Source organism: Phaenicophaeus curvirostris, chromosome 4, assembly GCF_032191515.1.
Source record: "Phaenicophaeus curvirostris isolate KB17595 chromosome 4, BPBGC_Pcur_1.0, whole genome shotgun sequence".
In the NCBI taxonomy this organism is placed as follows: domain Eukaryota; kingdom Metazoa; phylum Chordata; class Aves; order Cuculiformes; family Cuculidae; genus Phaenicophaeus; species Phaenicophaeus curvirostris.
This window is the reverse complement of record NC_091395.1, coordinates 40460663-40479578: the sequence shown is the minus strand read 5'-3', so window position 1 is coordinate 40479578 and position 18916 is coordinate 40460663. Positions and strand designations below refer to the sequence as shown.

Below are 18916 nucleotides of genomic sequence, written 5' to 3'. Positions count from 1 at the left end.
ATTCTTAAAAGCAGGTCAAATACAAAACCATACATAAAACCAAAGAACTAGATGATATTGAATAAACTAATCCAATAGCACATATGAAGCAACTAAAAGATGATATTTATCTGTTACTTGGTTAAAAACTTTCTCACCACAAGAAATTGTAGAAAGCAGAAGTTTACAAGGTTTCAAAAACCCATTGAGCTTCAAAATCCAAACATTCTTCCTTAACCTTAAAAAAAAATTCTATTACATTGCTAGAAGGCAGGAGACTAGAGAGGGAATCATCATTGCATTCCTTAATAGGTACTTTCAGGCACAACACCTTCAGATAACTAGACCTTTCATTTGGCCTGGAATGGCTGCTATTACCCTCTAGACACTTCTCAGGGAGTTGCATTGGCACACAGGCTATATTACTAGCGCTTTCTTTTAATCTACAGTATTGTAGATCACAGCATTATACTTAACCTTATCTCTTCCTTTTGGCTTCATTACCATTGATGATATTAGAAATGCACATATTATTCCATATTTTTAATTAACTCTCCTTGCCTACCTTTAATAAAATTGTTTCATCTCAAATACAAAGCACTTCTTTGAGTATAATGAAGAATAATTTTCTTGAATACTCCTTGGCCTAATATTTAATAAGCCGATTAACCCCAAGTTATACATCTTCAAAAATTTCCAGACCCAGAAAGTAATTTTTGACTTAAATGTTCTTGGTTAACAAGAGTAACGTCAGAGTGAGCTTTCTTATTGTTCTGTCTGTAACTTTGCTCTGTGTCTCTTCTCATTCTTAAAGATTTCAGCTGTGCTTTCAAATCCCAGTTTCACAACTGCTACAGCTTCTCTTCCTACAGTTTCCACAAGGTGAAAGTGAAACATACTTGGCAAACATCTAGTCATATCTTTCACGTAAAGATACCAAACAGTACTGAAATCTATCCAGAGTTGTGTAAGACTGGGTAACAGAATGGCAATTACATTCTACAGAACCAAATGGTGGATAAACGGCTCAAAAGTAGTTAATTAGTGGTTGGCTTTAAATCAAAGGCATTACTGTAGAACAAGAAAATTAAGTATCTAGGAAGGAATTTACGGGGACCAAGAAGAATTTTGTGATTTGAATTTGTTCAAAGCAGTGTGTCATTTCTGTAGCAAGTGATGTGATCCCAGTCACCATGTCAACCATCTAGCATGAATAGGAGGAAAGGAAGAAAACCTGTATTAAACAAACAGCAAAAAACCCACAAACAATTATAAGAACACCATCATGACACATTCAGTACCAACAAAGACAGAAGACTACCACACTGTCCCAAAACTCCCTTCACCTAACATTTTACATTTCTTTAGAAGCCTACTCAAGTACTGGCTAAGCCTAATTTCAAGTAAATTGCTAAAGCAGAACAGGATAAATAGCTAGACCATGTGCTTTCAATTGCTCAGGCTTTATTACTACCTGAATAATGCCATGATATTAAGAAATATAACTGAAGTGTTACACTGATAGACTCTCATTAAGTGTAGTCCCTGGCAAAATTTTTGCTTCAAGGAAGCAATAAAAAGCTCTTCCATCTTCAAGATCTTGAAAGATTTCTGCAAGTACTTCAAGAAAGTTAATACTGCCTGAAGTGTTTACGTGGCTACAGCTTGAAGAGTTATAAAACAATTGCTGGAGGTGGCATTATCATCATTTGATAATGATGCTAAGGAAAGAAAACAGAATCATGCCAAGCCTAGAAATACTTTTTTCACTGTAAGAAAGATTATGAAGGATCTGAATCTATATAGAAGCTATATAGAGAGTTATCTGCAATCAATCTCTTTGAATATAAATATTGCTTATTTGAACTGGTTTTTGTAAATAGACATTTGAAGAAGTAAGGGGAAAAAATGTACTCAAAACTAATGTACCAGGTACTGTCTGTAAAAGAAAGAAAATCTAGCAAAGCTAAATTACATACAGAAGGAAATGACAGAGCAGCAAGAATTTTAAGACCAGGGTATGCATCTTAAAAGAAAAACAAAACCATAATTGTCAAAGAATGAAAGCAGATTCTTTGAGTTTGATCTTGTTTGCTTAAAGACATTCTTAAATTTTGTAAAATATTATTACTTTTGCCTTGTTTCTATCACTTCTATTTCAAGACAGTATTTATGGAACTGCAGAAGACAGCATCTTGTTAGCATCTCTTCCTATACAGCAGGGAAAGCACCTATTTACATTACATACGTGAAATGATTAATATCTTTCACAGAAAAGATCTGGAGAAAAATTATGGCAAATATGGCAAATATTTGATCAGACATTTATTTTTATTTTCTAAGACCAAACCTTAGTTTTGATCTGATCATTGTCGATCCTTATAAACAAGCTTTCCCATGCAGTTTTTCTGCTGTTTGGAAGAGAAGGACTGATTAGGTTTTGGGAGTTTTTTTGGTTGGTTTTTGTTGTTGTTGTTGTTCAGTTTAAGAGCTAAATCATAGGCCACTCCAGCTACACACAAGATCCTTCCCTGTAGCCCTTCTCTAACTATGACAGAAAGCAGATGCTAACCAAGAACTGAAAGCCTCATGTTGACCATTATAAATATTATTTCTGCAAAAGATGATTCCAGAGGCTCCAGAGCTGTCCACAGACAGAAATCACCAAAGCTCTTCTTCCTCCATATGTACATCCACGACAAATCATTTCTGACTAAAATCTTTTTGGCAGGTGCAAGCTGCTGACCTTCCTACTCAAAAATCAACACTATAACCATTGTCTGGATCACACCCTTTTCCCTTAGGGCTCAGTTTATTTAAAAAAGAACCCCCGAAAATGCAGAATTCATTTAGGCTAAAGTCACTATTTTTCTAACAGCCTCAAAATGGTTCCACTTCTGGTTACTTCATTTTCCTTTCTCCTATCATCTTACCACAGGAATGCACTTGTTTTCCACTACTCTTATTTTGACCAAACCACCCACTGACTTTATAATAGTCAGTTGGTCCATCACAACCAGGAGGCAGCTTTCAATCATAAATGAAGTCAGGCTCAAATTGACGCTTTTTTTGAGAGATCATGATTCAAAAAAAAAAAAAAAAATGCAACCGACACTCAATCCTCACTTGCCGAAACAACTACTGCTAAAATTTTCGATAATGTTTGGTTTAACTTCTTATGAGCTTCTCTGTGCCCTACAAACAGCAATTATTTATTTCCGTGAATACTGCATCCCATGGTTAATGAACACAGGCACTCTCAACTGTAAACACAACTCTTTAAAGAGGGAATAACATTATGTCCTTCCCATTTGATTTTTTTTCCAAGTACACATACACACAAAAAATACTACTTACAAGTATGACGTATAACACAAGCTCTAAACAGAGCTCCTCAACCCATATAAATAATTAAAAGCTAAAGGAAAGGGAGATATTGAGAAAGAGGCAGACAGACAGACAGAGGTCTTGTTGGAAATCCTGTATCTCCTCTGAAACATTTCAGGCATTATGAAATCATTCTTTCTGAATGTGCCAGGAATAACAAAAACAAAATATGGTTGCACTGAATCTTTCTTGGCACCAAGGTGCCATTGCGCAGTTTGTTATGTTCTCTACTCTTGCTTTAAGGATCAGGTTCCTAGTGGCAACGTAAGCATGTGCCAGAAAAGAAAGCATAGGGAGTTTTCAAAGACACGCATATGATTATTCCATTGTGACTAAGTTTCATTTTTTGTCTTGATTTTTTTTTTAAAGTATCATCATTTGCTTTTGTTCAAAGTAATGATAATTACTGGCACAAAGCTGTCTTTTAAAACCACACTTACTAGCCACATAAGACAAGCAACTCAAAAGGCCACGTCTGATATTTTGATTTTGGTACACAAAGAGAAAATGGAGAAAAATAGAGATTGCTTATGTTGAGAAATCAATACTGACAAAAAGCGTAAGAAGCTTCTGCTTTTATCTGTACTTCATCAAAAATATAAATGCTTACATGACACTGAAGAACATTTTAGCATGAAAAACTATCATAGTTGAAAGTATTGGTTTCTTTCTTCACTCCCTAATAACATAAATACGAAGTCAATGACTTACCAGTATTACTTTGTAATAAGCCAGCCTCAGGGCATAGATAAAGAAGCATTAGAAGCTCACTTAGCAGAAATTTAGCTGAATGACAATAAAGACCTACCTCTTCAAACCCACACACCCTATATTTTGAGGAAATGAACCTCAAAAAGAGTTCTTAACCATGCTGCAGAACAAATCAAGCTGGTATATTCCAGTATTTATGAAAAGTAGATCGTAGCGTTAGGTGTTTACAGTTGCATGTCCTGATAGTCACAGTGAAAAATCTTCCAAAGATCCCTTTTTAATACCTTTACATGAAGTAAAAATTAGGTGATATCTACATAACAGACTTATAAAACAAGATACTTAGGCACAACAGTCTGAGAAGTTTAACCATATTTAATCTATGGTCCTATGATTCATCCTATTCTATGATTCTATGATTTAGTAATCAAAGAAGTTACTGTGCTGGAGCCCCTTTATCAGTGTTCTGCTGCAGAAAAAAAAAAGATACACAGGAAGACAGTTTCTATGCAGTGTGGTTTACTGCATATTTTTTTCCTATGAATGACTTCCAACACTGATTTCTCTTTCATCTTCATCTTTACCTCTCAACACATACCACTTCTCTATGCCGTATGACATTGTTCAACTACTCTGCAAATTGTGGAAAAGACCATTTCTACCTTAGCATGAAGGCAGAAGCATTGTTGGTTACAGTTCTTGTAAAATTATTTTTAAATTCTTATCAGCAGCATGGATTTCCAATCTGACCATTAATATCTTACTGTAAATAGGGTAGAAGTCCCGTTATTAATACTGCTCAGATTCCTTAGCTTAGGAGAAGCACTGAATGAAAGAGAACTATAAAAGAAAATAATGCTTGAAATAGGAAAGAATTATTAGCTTTTATCTTTCAAATACTGCTTTCCATAAATAAACTTTATCAGATTTCAACTATTATTAATTTCTCTTTTTTTAGATAGAAAATTTACATGCAGCAAATTATTTTTATAGTTAGATAGGCACAATCACTATAAAAAACATTAATATGATTGCTGAATTTAATTTGACATTTTACAGACATAATCAAAAGTCTGAAAAAGAAGTCATCTTGCTAGATATCTCTTTCTTCTAAGCTTTGAATTAATGATGACTTGGTGCATCATATATTTATTTCGTAGTAAGTAGATCCAATAAATTCTCAACTTCAGTGTAATTCCTCATACACGATGAAAACTTTCTGGCTATCTTAGTGAACAACTTCTCAATATATCTTTGTATCTTTTACACCTATCTAAATTGTCACCAGTTAAGTTTAAAGATTAAGCATGAACAGCAGGTTGAGGGGGTTGATTCTGTAACTCCGCTCTGCTGAGACCCCACCTGGAGTATTGCATCCATCTCTGGAGCTCTCAGAACAAGACAAACAAGGACCTGCTGGAGTGGGTCCAGAGGAGGGCCACAAAAATGATCAGAGGGATGGAACACCTCTCCTATGAGTAACAGCTGACAGAGTCGGGGTTGTTCAGCCTGGAGAAAAGAATACTTACGGGGTTCCTTATGGCATCCTTCTGGCACCTAAAGGGGCACAAAAAACCTAAAGAGGGAATTTTTAGAAGGGCGTGTAGTGATAGGACGAGGGTTAATGGCTATAAACTCTAAAGAGGGTAGATTTAGACTAGACGTAAGGAAGAAAATCTTCACTATGAGGGTGGTGAGGCACTGGAACAGCTTGTCCAGAGAAGTTGTGAATGTCCAATCTCTGGAAGTGTTCAAGGACAGACTGGACGGGGCTTTGAGCAACCTGATCTAGTGGAAAGATTCCCTGCTTATGGCGGGGGTGTTGGAAGTGAATGATCTTTAAGGTTTCTTACAACCTAAACCATTCTACAATTCTATGATTACAGCTAGTCATCTAGTAACACAATATTTATAAGGAAATATTCACACTTAAGGGAATAGTGAACATAAATTGCTAGTTCATAGAATAGCATGCATTAGAATAAGCAGCAAATTTACAACTTTTTATATTAAAGATTGACTAAAGCAGGGGCAGGAGTTAACTAAATGCAATCTATTACAACAAATACTTTACAAAATGTATGATGGAAAAGCCACGAATATAACTGAAGAAACAGCTACTTCTGACTAAAACCTAAAATCATTATATTGTAGCTGTACTTGAAGTGTTAAACTAGCCAAGGTAACATAGTAGACGTTATACAGATATAGATATATAGATAAGTACTGTGATTCTTCAATAAAATCATTCACGTATAACAAACAAAAGTACAAAACCAAAACCATGTTCCAGAGTTGCCTTCTAAGATTCCGAAGGCAGGATGGAGTGACAAGACTAAAGTAAATTGCTACTCTATTCTGTATTCAGTAGCAATATCTGGGTGCACATGCACATTTCGAAACCATGTGGTGGTAACCAGCTGCAACCACACAGATGAGAAATCATCCCCCTGTAGAGTGTATCAGTCACATCCAAGCTGCCTATTGGGCTATGATCCACATGTTCAACAGCCGCTCTTGGCCTACAATGAAATGAATGTAAGAACAGCTGACACCTAGAAAATCAGGAAAGATTAGATCTTTCTCAAACCCGAGAAAATGGAAGTGACATATAAATATTACTACCCACATTACCTAGCACTAGTCGATCTTTATATAAACGTACAGGATTACTACTTAAACTACACACTATTTCTTATATTGAATGTTTAGGGACACATTTAACATACTGCTAACCCATTTTTAATACAGTCAAAATACTTTACACTGCTTGCCCAAGCCAACTCAAAACAAAAGATTCTTGCTTTTTTGAAAAATACAAAGAACTTGCTCACATTCACAAATTGTCAATAATATAAATATAAACTTTTTACAACCAACACTGTACAAAGCAACATTCATTTGAATCACTTTCTGAATGACCTCTTCAAATACTGTATAATCACACAGATACACTTCCCAAGTAGAAACTATAATTTTCACAGGCACAGTATCAGTTATCTAAAAGATGAATCAACAGCTCATTAGTTAGTGCTGTACATACAATAAGGTGGCTTCACCCATGTACAGTTGATTGCAGCTAACTCCAGACTTGCACTGAGTTCTTTTCATTTTGAAATTAACTGCAGAATTTAGTGCATGAAGGGTTATGAAAGGTAGTTGAAGCTGCATTGGTAACAGCAGAGCTGAGCAGCCACATTTCATGAGAAAGAAAGCACCCTATAGTAGCTAACATCAATGAGCTTTCCCCAAACTTGAGAAAATTGTCCACACATAAGTTTATGTTTACACTGAAGCGTAGAAATAACCCTGCAGAATATATTTGAACATGCTATCCTCTTTTCCACTCCACTTGTTCAGTACTCTCCAGCAAGTGATGAAATGAGTCACAAGGGTCTTGTGAGTTGACACACCATAGATACAGGCCAACATAAGTTTCTGTGACTAGTGCCAGTTTAACTTGGATCACAGTCACTACTGTTCTTGCAAATCTACTTATAGGAACAGAGGAGAGAGCCAAAACAGTTGCCTTGTAATTAGTTCAGGCATGTTTGAATGCAGAAAGGAAACTTTTAGTTTATTTTCCCCAGGAATGCTACAAAGTTCTCCTACAGTTTTACAATGTAACCATGAGGATCAAGAAAGGCCCTTCATTTACTGAAGAAAAGATCAAATCATACTACTGGATTGTTTTCCGGTTTCTCAGCTTCATTCTGGATGCACTGAAATGTTTGAAAACACCATTTCTGAGAATTTGCCATCTGTACTGTCAAGGCACTCTGGCAGGAAAAAAAAAAAAAAAAAAAAAAGAAAGTCTTGTTGAGGGCAAAATTCAGTCAAGATGACTGTAAAACCTAATCCACACCTTTGAATTTGGACTCAATATCCATCACTTAAACATCTTGTAAATGACCCAATTTGTTTACACGGGCCTGTAGCTTTTTATGACTTTTCCATAAAGGAGTTATTACATCCATTCCTTTTATTTTGTTTTAGAGCATTTGAATGAGCCCCAGAACCACAAGCGAGTGAAACAAACTCTCTGCAGTTGGAAGTGGCCTCGTATAACTCACCACTACCGGTGAAATAGTCAGAACAACATTTTCAGTTTGGAAATGCCATACCTTCACACACAGCAAAAGAATTTCCTGTGCCATGTTTCTCTCTCAATGTTTAACTATTGTATAAAATGAGTGCTGGTTTCCTGGCAAGGAGGAACCTGGAGTCCCAAGGACTCATGTCTCTGATTGGTGTGAACAAGGGCAAAGACAGCCAGATGGTTACAAAATAAAAAAAAATTTTAAAAAGTAAAAAAAATTAAAACAAAGCTTCTAGATATTGTAGTTGCTAACATGCAAATCTCATTCAATGAAGCTCCCCAAATGACAGTTTAGTAAAAGACTGGACAACTGAATTTTGTGGAAAAGATTATAGCTAAAGACATCAATTAAATTAAGAGATAATATGCATTATTTCACAAATCAGTGCCTCTTCCAGCAAAGTCATTTTCTCACTCTGTGTGCTTTTAAACAAATGGTACTTGAAAAGTGGCATAGAGATTAACAGCTATGGATTTACATGGGAGGTGTGCTAAGATTATCTCCCAAACCATTTTTTTAGTGTAAGTTACTCTTCAAATATGACACACACGCCCTGCTGTTTTACATGCTGCTTCACAGCAAATCACAACTTTGCTGATTTATGCCAATCTGAGTAATGGTTTAAAGATATAGAATACCAAAACTACAGAAAAAGCACCATACCTTACTTTTACTGCCTGAACCTAGTTTGAAGACCATTTGTCAGAATACCAGACAAATTCCCTAATTACTGCAGCATCTAACCTCCTGCTCCCCCTATAATTTATTGGCAATTCAAAATAAGAACGTTACAGTAGAAGCAGTGCAAAAAGGGATTAAACGTACAGGAAACAAGCAGCATTGCTTATTTTTCCAGAGACATTCTCTGTTTTTTTCTGAGAAAGGCTGACTTAACATTTCAAGAAAAGCCACATCAGGGTGATTAAAGGAGTTTAAATCCAGCACTCAAAGTTATCACCAGTGAAGCCAGACATCTGCTGAAAGCTTGGAAATCCTCCCTTGCTTCCTTTAGTAGAGCTGTAGTATCACAGGAAACATAAAAGGATAGGTAGCCAACTAACACCACTGTTCACCTAGAAAACAGAGAACTGATGAATTCAAAACAATGATTTCTGCTTCTGGCCACAGTGGTGGCAAGGTGCATGACCAAAGAGGAAAGCCTCGGCCTCTCAGCTGCTGCCTTGTCCTTCACTTGGCTTTATTCAGAACCACTGCACACCTTGCACTTCATACAAAGAAATCAGTACAACAGTGATTAAATCGAACCATGCAACAATTTTAATACAGTTAATAACATTCATAAATTATTCATTAAACTTATGCTGTATGGTGCATTAATTCAAGGTATCATTACAAACACAGATGTTTTAAGGAGATTCTTCTAGGTCAAAGAGTACCTCTATTCCTCCACTGCCTGAAAGCCCAAAGTACTGAAATTTCTCCTTGAGTTTGTTAAAACTGATTAGTTCACAAAAAGGCACATTGCCATTGAAAAAAGATGTTACTGGCTACTCCCTCACAACTCTCCCTTTCTCACTATTATGAATGCCACTACATGGCAGATAAACTTTGAACAGTTTCTAATTTCATGTTCAAATGCTATTTCTGCCTGTACTGTGTTGGACTGCAGTACATGGGAGTTTAACTCATATTCTCTTTCCACAGCCCCAAACACCTGCATATGAAAACAAAGCAGCTACTAGCACTATGAACATCTTCACTGCAGAGTTAACCTGCATAGTCTTAAATTAGCCCAGCTTGAATAAAGACAGCCACACTAGGAAATAACAATCCAGCAGCTCAAAGCAACTTAACTAAACAGCTGATGAGTTCTTTTAACTTGAGTTGCAACAAACTCACTTGACAGTCTAGTCAACAAAGGTTAAAAGCGCACTGACATGGGCTGAGGGGTGGCACACACTCACAGGGGTTCAGAGGAATCAACAGTGACAATGAGCCAAGCAGCCTATGAGCCCACTGTAAATATACAGTCATGCCTACACAAGGTGAATGCCAAAGTCCACAATTGTAGGCATGCTTAACAAGGGATTATTTCCAATAGAACTAATAGAACTCAGAAGACAGACAGGCATTGCTAACCGTAACACAGAAGGCCTAAAGGAGGAATTAGTTAGGCTTTCTTTTACATTGATTTTGTAATAGTTCTTGTACTCTTTGTGTATAAGACATACTCAATGAGTGTCTAGAGTCCTGCCTGGCCTCACCCAGACAAGCTAATCAGTTTCTACAGAAGGTCATGAAAACATGCGGAGGTGCTACCGTACAAGTTTTTTAAGATCGGGTGTCTTCATATAAAAGAGAACTGCTTACTATAATGTAGGATCATGAAATTAAGCATAAATAACACAATGTAACACTGAGTATCTTTACAAAATCTCAGTAGAAGGTTGTCAAGAAGAGAAGATCAGAAGACAGATGAAAGCTTAGGCTAAGATGCCTATGGGTGGAGGCACGGACAATTTTTCCTGGCATTGCCACCTAGAAATAACATCCTACAATTTAATGAAGTATCTAGAAAACACAAATTTATATTTTTGCTTCACGACAGCACATTTTGAATTTTCTCTTACCTACTTTAATAAAAGTATTTCACATTCAAACAAAAGCTGCAAAAGTTTCCCTGAAAGGAAATTACAGGAGTGAGTAGATTTTAATGTACAATTAATTTCTCAAACTCTGAAACTAAGCACTCATACAGAGTGCACTCATACAGAGTGCTAGTACCTAAGTGCTACTAAATTAACTGCATTTCTACCTGATAGCTGTAGTAATTTTCTGTTGTGTAACATTTTCTAAATCATACAGGTTCACGCTGAAAGACTACTTATGTACAGATCGATTCTTAATATGCTTACATATCAGACAGTATTTTTCTATGACACATATTCTGTGACTAAAAAATGAAAGGCCTAGTGCTCTGGTAAAGTCAAGAGCTATCTATAAGGCAATTGAGAAGGCTCATTTCCCGCTAAGGGAAGTAGGCTTGCACAGTGCATCCTCTTTCTAGTAATCAGGAACCACCAGACACAGCAAAAATCAAAAAAGCAGCAACTACCCAACGGCAAAAAATCCCCCAAACCACTCTGCTATAATACACAACAAATACTTTGCTATTACATGTTGACTATGTAATAATGATACTCAAAGCTAGGATAAAGTTATAACATACAAACTACATTATGTTTATGTGAAGACAAAGCTCAACATAAGCCCTTTGGTAGTACAGCCATCAGCACCTCAAGGTATGCCCCATGTTTCTTCTCTGTTATAGATCTCTGTATCTAATGGAAAAATAAACTAAAAACCCACAAATGACATGACATAAAGGTTTAAAGTCTGATCTGCAAACTTAATAAGAACTAGTTACTGGAAAAGAAAAAAAAAAAAAAAAAGATTTTGTGTTTCTGCCCTAAATTCCATTCAAGACATTTAACAAAGATATGGAAAGCCTGGAGTGTCTTTTGGGACAAGTAGCAAAATGTCTGTGCTTTTAAAACCCTTACTTTTACCTAAAAGAAGAAATTGAGAGAAGCAGCAGGACAAAAATCCCAAGCAGTACTCTGCTGAATAGCAACTAATACATCAAAAGTCTGCTACAAAGACAAGACACAATTTTAAAAACTTTCTGCAATTTATTGCAGTGTTATAGAACTTCTCTACTTTGCCACAAACTTTTGCTTGAAGTCAAAAGATGATGTGGTGCAACTCTTCACTTTCCAGGAAAAGGGTTCTAAAACATTTCAAAACAAGTCTTGGATTAAACAGAAACAGATTAAACTTGAGAAAAATTGCATTGTTATCAGGTTTCCCTTTACGTGTCATGTGCTCATATTTTATACTTCCTTATCTTCTGAAAATGAAGAAAATTTCTGCTGCCCAGCAGTATTCAGACTGTACTGGCACTCATCAACTCAACAAGAGTTAGCAGAGGTAGCGCCAATCCATGCTATTAGAACGCGTCCAGAGGAGGGTTCAAAGATGATCAGAGGGCTGGAGCACCTTACGTACGAGGACAGGCTGAGAGAGTTGGTCTTGTTCAGCCTGGAGGAGAGAAAGCTCCAAGGAGATCCTAGAGTGACCTTCCAGTACCTAAAAGGAGCCTACGAGAAAGCTGGAGAGGGATTATTCATAAAAACTTGTGGTGATAGGACAAGGGGGAATGGATATAAGCTGGAGAAGGGCAGATTTAGACTAGACATTAGGAAGAATTTCTTCACCATGAGAGTGGTGAGACACTGGAACATGTTGCCAAGGGAAGTTGTGGCTGCCTCATTCCTGTAGGTGTTCAAGGCCAGGTCGGATGGGGCCTTGTGTAACCTGATCTAGCAGGATGTCTCTGCCCATGGCAGGGGGGTTGGAACTAGATGATCTTTAAGGTCCCTCCCAACCCAAACTATTCTATGATCCTATCATATTGCTTTGAAGTATGTTGTTTTATAAGAGAAAACTTTGCAGTTAAATGACCGGAATCAAGTGAAAGCACAAGGATTCAATGTGCTGCATCATTGGGACACCCACACGCTCTTTCAGGTGTTCAGCCTGAGTCAACTGAACTTAACCAGAAACTCTACATTGTGATCCAGTCTCTGTCCCCAAATAAGCTGGAAGCTTCCTTTGGAGATACACAAACCAGTGAATCTTCCAGGTGGTTGTGAGGAGGCATGTCAGGCCATACACATGCTGAGGTGATGACAGAAGCTCCCTCCGGCACTTCAGCTACTTGCTCAGTTACAGCTGCATCCCAAAGACAGCCTGAGATATGAGAGTCTCAAACTCCAGCTCAAGGGCCCCTGTTGTTTTTTAAGCAACATAAATCTTTTCCATTTCAGAAGATTTAAGAAATACATCATGAAGTTATCAATTAGTGCATCTTAATAATAAGAGCTTTTATTCATGGGAGGGAAGAAGGAAAAACCTTAAAAGAAACAAAGAGCTATCAAAAGATCAATCATAACTGGTACATTACACGTGCTTCAGGACTGACAGAAATCAAATAAGTGCTTTGGTTTTATAAGATTTATTTAAGCAACCCTACACACTGCTGTTTGTTCACACTTGAAATTGACTACAGGAGAAACAATATTTCTAATTAGTCGGCCCTGGTGAGTTGCAAACAGACCTCAGTTTCTTGGCCTTCTGAAGTCATTCATTACTACATTTTAGATGCACACGCCACATAAATCTGTACACTTCATTGCTTATAGCAGAATTATAGAATTGTTTGGTTTGGAAGGGACCTTTAAAGGTCATCTAGTTCAACCGCACCTGCAGTGAGCAGGGATATATTCAGCCAGATGAGGTTAATCAGAGCCTTGTCCAACCTGACCCTGAATGTTTCCAGGGATGGGACAAGAGACATTGTACTGTTTTCATTATTTTCCATAAAGACATCCTCATATGGAATTCTTAACAGCTGATAGCTTAGCAAAATTCATTTAAATATCTATCATATCTTGTCCTAATACAGCCAAGAACACAGAACTTGTACTCCTGCTATCTCATGTTGTAATTGAAATTTAGATTAAATTAAAAATACCACATAAGCAGGTGCACTCAGGCCACCAGAGGTAAGTCATTAGGATTCAGTCATTCACATAACTCAATCCACCAAGAGTTCCCTCAGACACTGTTGAAACTACAGAAACGGGATGAAGATAATATGTAAAGAAAAAAATAAGTAAAAGTAGATGGAAAAGTAGCAAGAGCTATAACAGAAAGAAGAAATAAATCACTCAAGTAATCCAATTGAATATGGACATGATTAAGTTTGTTCCTCAAAATAAACTGTGAGCAGTTTTTCTTGATCCTTTTACTTCGGTATGGAAAAACAGTAATAAATACATCAGCCACAAGAGAATTGAGAATATCACCTAAGTATGAAAACCCCTTCAAAGCATAATCAATTTTTCAATGGGACAAAGAACTATGGAAATGAAACCATCCATATAAATGGGAGCCATTGCTGTACACAACGTTTACCACTACTTCAGTTTCCAGAAACTTCTTTAATCCTCCATATGAATAGTTTCTCAGTTGAATTACAAATAAAAACATTAAAGATAAACAGGTATTTTTCAAAGAAGTTGCATGAAAGTCCTTACTGTCAAGCAGAGTTTACAAATAAAATCTGTTTGAAAGAAAATCTGACTCTAACAGAGGAGCCAATAAAAACAAGGTAGTAGTTTTAAATGGTTTCAAATGAAGCTACGCTGGCCCCACAGCAATCATTACACTGAGTTCCTGCAAAGTAGCAGCAAAATACTGTGTTCTAAGAATATCTAACTACAATTACAAAGAAATATATACAGTAGGAAATTGCCATCTAACATGATAATCACTATGCCTCACAAATAAGAACTCCTTATATCCACATTTAGTAAATAAATCAAATTGTGATTTTGAAATTAGTGATCACTTTGCTAATAAATAAATAAAACTAATAATAAAAAATCAGCCTTATACTTTTTACAACTCTCTTGCTTTATATATACATATATACACACACACACACACACACAAAGCTCACTCTTTGTAACACAAGTAGCCCAACTGACTCAATAACTGGTCATACATATCTTCGGTATCACCTTGATGCAATAGCTACAGCACCTGTAAGCGCAGCTGAGTAACACTAATCCATTCTACTGCAAAACTTCTTGACCATTTAGCAGTTTTACAAGTAGAGGACAGAATTTTTATTTGTAGACTGCAGGAGTGAAAAATCTCTCTCTCTTTTGACCAAAGATTATTTGGCACGCGAACAGCCATATCTCATTCTAATACTCCAGGGAGTTTTAATCTGCCTCTAGCTAAAAGCTACACAATCTTTAGATTGCAGCAGAGTGTAAAAATCACTCTAATTAAATCAAGTAAGAACTGGTTTGACCAGTGTTACCAATCCCCCAAATAATTAAAATCAGTTAAGAAAAGACAGGGGTTAGTACTTAACTGTACCTAAACTTGTGCTAATTTTTAAAATAAGATTTGCAATTGAACAACTAGAAATTAAGCTCAAGTAAACTACAAGAAGAACCTGAACTGCTGTAAGTATAAAATACCACAAGATACAGTTTCAGGGCACTTTTTTGCTGTTGTTAATTCTCCTGGGCTTTGCATTTGTTGCAAGACACGGTGACTAACTTGGAGCATGCCAAATTGCATTGTAAACCAGTTGAAGCCTGACCTAAGGCAGCTGTGCTTCTGATATATGTGAACAGAATCTAGTTTGTGTGGTCATGTATTCTTATCTACGCTTACATCTATTTAAGTCAGGTTTGCTTCTATGCTGTGTGATCTACCTTTCACGCTTTATTGTTGTGCTCCCACTGTCAGACCCTGGTGGCCCTTCAGGGCCCAGATGCTTTATCCTGTAACAAGCCACTTAGAGCAGACTGACAGCGTAGCAGGTTTCTTTTCACTCCTGACAAAGTTAAGGCAAAGCAATAATTCTTTATGTGTCGATACGCTTCATACGCACACCATGCAAATTTAACAAAACACAGCATAACAGCGTAAGACTTTAGTGCACTGGTGCCAAGTCCATTTCGTCACAGGCTGGTGCCCCAAAGCCTCTACATGCCAGGTAAACTGGGAAGGGGTAAAAAATGAGCGATTTCTCACACGGAGCAGATAATTTCCTGTACGGTGCACAAAGTCTGATCGGTTTCCTGTCAGAACAGCCAGGTCTCCTAGTCTTTTGATCACTTTCCTCTGGCCCTTCGCAGTGGCTCTGATTAGAGATTGATCCTTGTGCTGCTCTTTGATCAGCAGCTCCGACAGTCCGCAGGTGCCATATATCCTCGAGTTAGCAGCCCACAGCTGTATTAATCTTTCCTGCCAAGTTTCCTAAGTGCATTGCATATTCAATGCACTCACAGAGCACTTGTGGAGGTCTCTGAAACTTTGCTTTCTATTAAAAGATATGACGTAGAATACATGTTGGGTTTTTTTTTTTTTTTTTTTTTTCCAGGGAGTCCCAAGTTCAAAGTTGAGAGAACCGAATTTGCCTCGAATCTGCATTTCTGAGTTATTTCATTACACTTCAAAGAGTTTTGAGGGCTCACAGCTTGGCCTTTTGCATTGGTTTGTGCCCAGGGAGAAAGCTCATTCTACCTGGTGTGCAAAGTACTATATTACACACACACACATACAAGAACATTGAGCCCCAAGGGTTCTTTGGATGTAGACTAACAGCCTTAATTTTAGATATTCTACAAACTGAGCTGTTACATACTGCATGCAGCCGCCCCTAAGGGGCGGCTGCATGCAGTATGTAACAGCTCAGTTTGTAAAATATTCCTTAAAATGACTTTGTAATAGCAGATCAAGAGGAAAGGCGCTTAAAAATCTGAATAATGTAAATCATATGGAGTTCAGAGGCTAAGCAAATTACACACCCTGAAGCTGCATGAAAGGAGCCTTTCTCCAGCTCTGCGCAGCTCCAGCCCAAGGGAACTGGCGTTTGAGAGTTCTCTAAACATTTCAGGTACACTTGAAAGTTTGAAAGTAATTCCCATTTCCTCCGCGGGATCAGCTCGCTTCCAGCCCGCACAACACACCCCTCACTCCCGCAGGGACACCGGGACCCCCGCCTCCCTTCCCCCCCCCCCCCCCCCCCCCAGCGCCGGGCGCAGCGCTCCGGCCACACAAAGGTGCGCGGCGGGGAGGGGGCGTCGGGCACCTCCGAGCGCCGGGGACGGAGCCTCCGAGCCGGCTTCGGGTCCCTGGCGGCCGCCGCCCCCTTTTCCCTTCGCGGGGCAGGCGCCCGGCGGCCTCTCCCGCTCCCGTTTCGCGCGGCGCTTTCCCCAGCGCGGGCGCGGAGCCCCGCGGAGCCGCCGCTCTGCCGCGGCCCCTTACCGTTCTGCTCCTTGGCGCCGGGGAAGGCGAGCTTGAGGTCGGACTCGGCGGCGGCCCCGAGCCTCCGTCCGGCCAGCGGAGCTGTCAGCAGGAGCAGCCCGAGCAGGAGCATTGGGCCGGCGGGGCGAGGGGCTCTGCAGGCACTGGCGGCGCCGCTCCGAGGCGTCGCTCAGCAGCGCCCGGCGCGGGCTGCGCCGCTGGGGAGAAGGCGGCACTGAGCCTGCTCTGCCGGCGGAGAACTGCAGGGTAGTTTCCACATACTCCCATCCAAAACTTTTTTTCCTAGAGCTCTTTTTCTGCGTCTCCACGTTTTGTTCGTGGGTTTGTTTTTTTTTTTTAATTTATCTTCTCTTTTTTTTTTTTTCCTCGCTTTAATAAAAAAAAAAAAAATCAAAGCAAAAAAAAAACTCTGGACGCAGCCAGCTTCCCCAGGGCCGGCGGAGGCTGCAGCCGCGGAGCAGCGCGCACCTGTCAGCGGGAGCGGCGGGGGAGGCGCGGGGGGGCGGGACGCGGGGGCGGCGCTCCCGCACTAATAACCTTCCCCGCCAGCTCGGACCGAGGCTTCGGGCTCCCCCCTCTCCGCCCCGCAGCCCCCGCCCACCCCTCTCCAAAGGCACCGTGGTCCGGGTCCAGTTTCTGGGCTTGGGAATTAGGGGGAGACGCCGTCCCGGCTTCCCGGGGTTTGTTTACTAGGTCGTTATTACCGTAATTGGCTTCGTGCTTGCAAATTTGATGCTTAGTTAAACATTTCGTCTGGAGCGTGTCCTTGACGCTGGGAAATAAAACGCGGAGAGGAGGTTTTAAAAAGGCTCTGGGTATGGATTATTTTTCTTTTCGCAGAACTCGCTGTTTTGATGACCCTGAAATTAGATCTCTAACATTTACGTAAGCAGGCAGAAACAGGTTCAACTTTTTACACCTATTCCTCTCTTGCTGAAACGCTGGGTTGTACTCAGTGGTGTCTGTAAAGCAGACAGGGCTCTTTTTCTTTCTGTATCTTCAGAAATCAGGACTGAATTTATGGTGAGGAGTGTTGCACCCCCCCATGAAGGCCCATGAGGACTAAAAGGACTGATGATATGCAGTGCCCATTGAGATGATGCTGTGCTCAAGCTTCTCTGCAAGAGGCGGCATTTCTAGTTTCCTTAGAAGAGGACATCAACCCTGTGTATGTGATAGGTCTGGGTAGAAAGACTGAACACTTACTAGATACCAGGAGGGCAAGAGAAGCATCAGGAAAGACAAATCTTTTCTCTCAACTGCGAAGTATTGGCACTGTTTTTTAATGGGGACTTCAGCTCCCATAGCTCTGAGATGATATGGAAGATAAACGGGAAGACCTGTGCAGCCATGGTCTCACTCACCGTCTGTGCGAGATACGCAAGAGAGAAACTGAGTCTGCATGACTGGAGCCTTGAGCACACACTACATGAATTTCCTATCCTTTGATCCAGGATATCACTGAGCTGTTATTCCATTGTACCGCTGAGCTGTTTCTTTGCCTCAGCCAAAGTAACCCCTGAGAGAGTGACAAATGCCCCCTCTATTCCTAATAAGTGACGAATTTCTAGTAGCAACCAAAAGCTGTCCAGTCAAGCTGGGCTGTCTTCTAAGAGGCAGACTTGGAGCATAACATAAACAGCAACCCTTTCATTACAGTGTGAAGGAAGAAGGCTACTGCCCAAGGCAGCCTGTGTAGTTACTTCTATTATAGTTGCTATTATTATTTTTGGGCTTTCACTGTTGTTATATTATAATGGAAATAAAAGTACGGTGCACAGCTTTCTAGGTCTTCTCTCTTGATGATTACAAGCATTGGGGTTTTTTAGTCAAACAAATGAAGTATCACACTGTAACTTAAC

At 39.2% G+C, this 18916-nt stretch overlaps 1 protein-coding gene across 1 annotated transcript in view; it reads right to left on the bottom strand.

The window, feature by feature from the left end:
* Window positions 1-17427, bottom strand: part of PDGFC (platelet derived growth factor C) — a 131831-nt gene extending 114404 nt beyond the window's left edge. The window contains exon 1 of the mRNA XM_069855854.1: window positions 17055-17427. Within this exon, the coding sequence (XP_069711955.1) occupies window positions 17055-17166 (112 nt within the window). The 5' untranslated portion in view covers window positions 17167-17427. The remainder of the gene's footprint in view (window positions 1-17054) is intronic.
* Between the last annotated feature and the right edge of the window lie 1489 nt (window positions 17428-18916).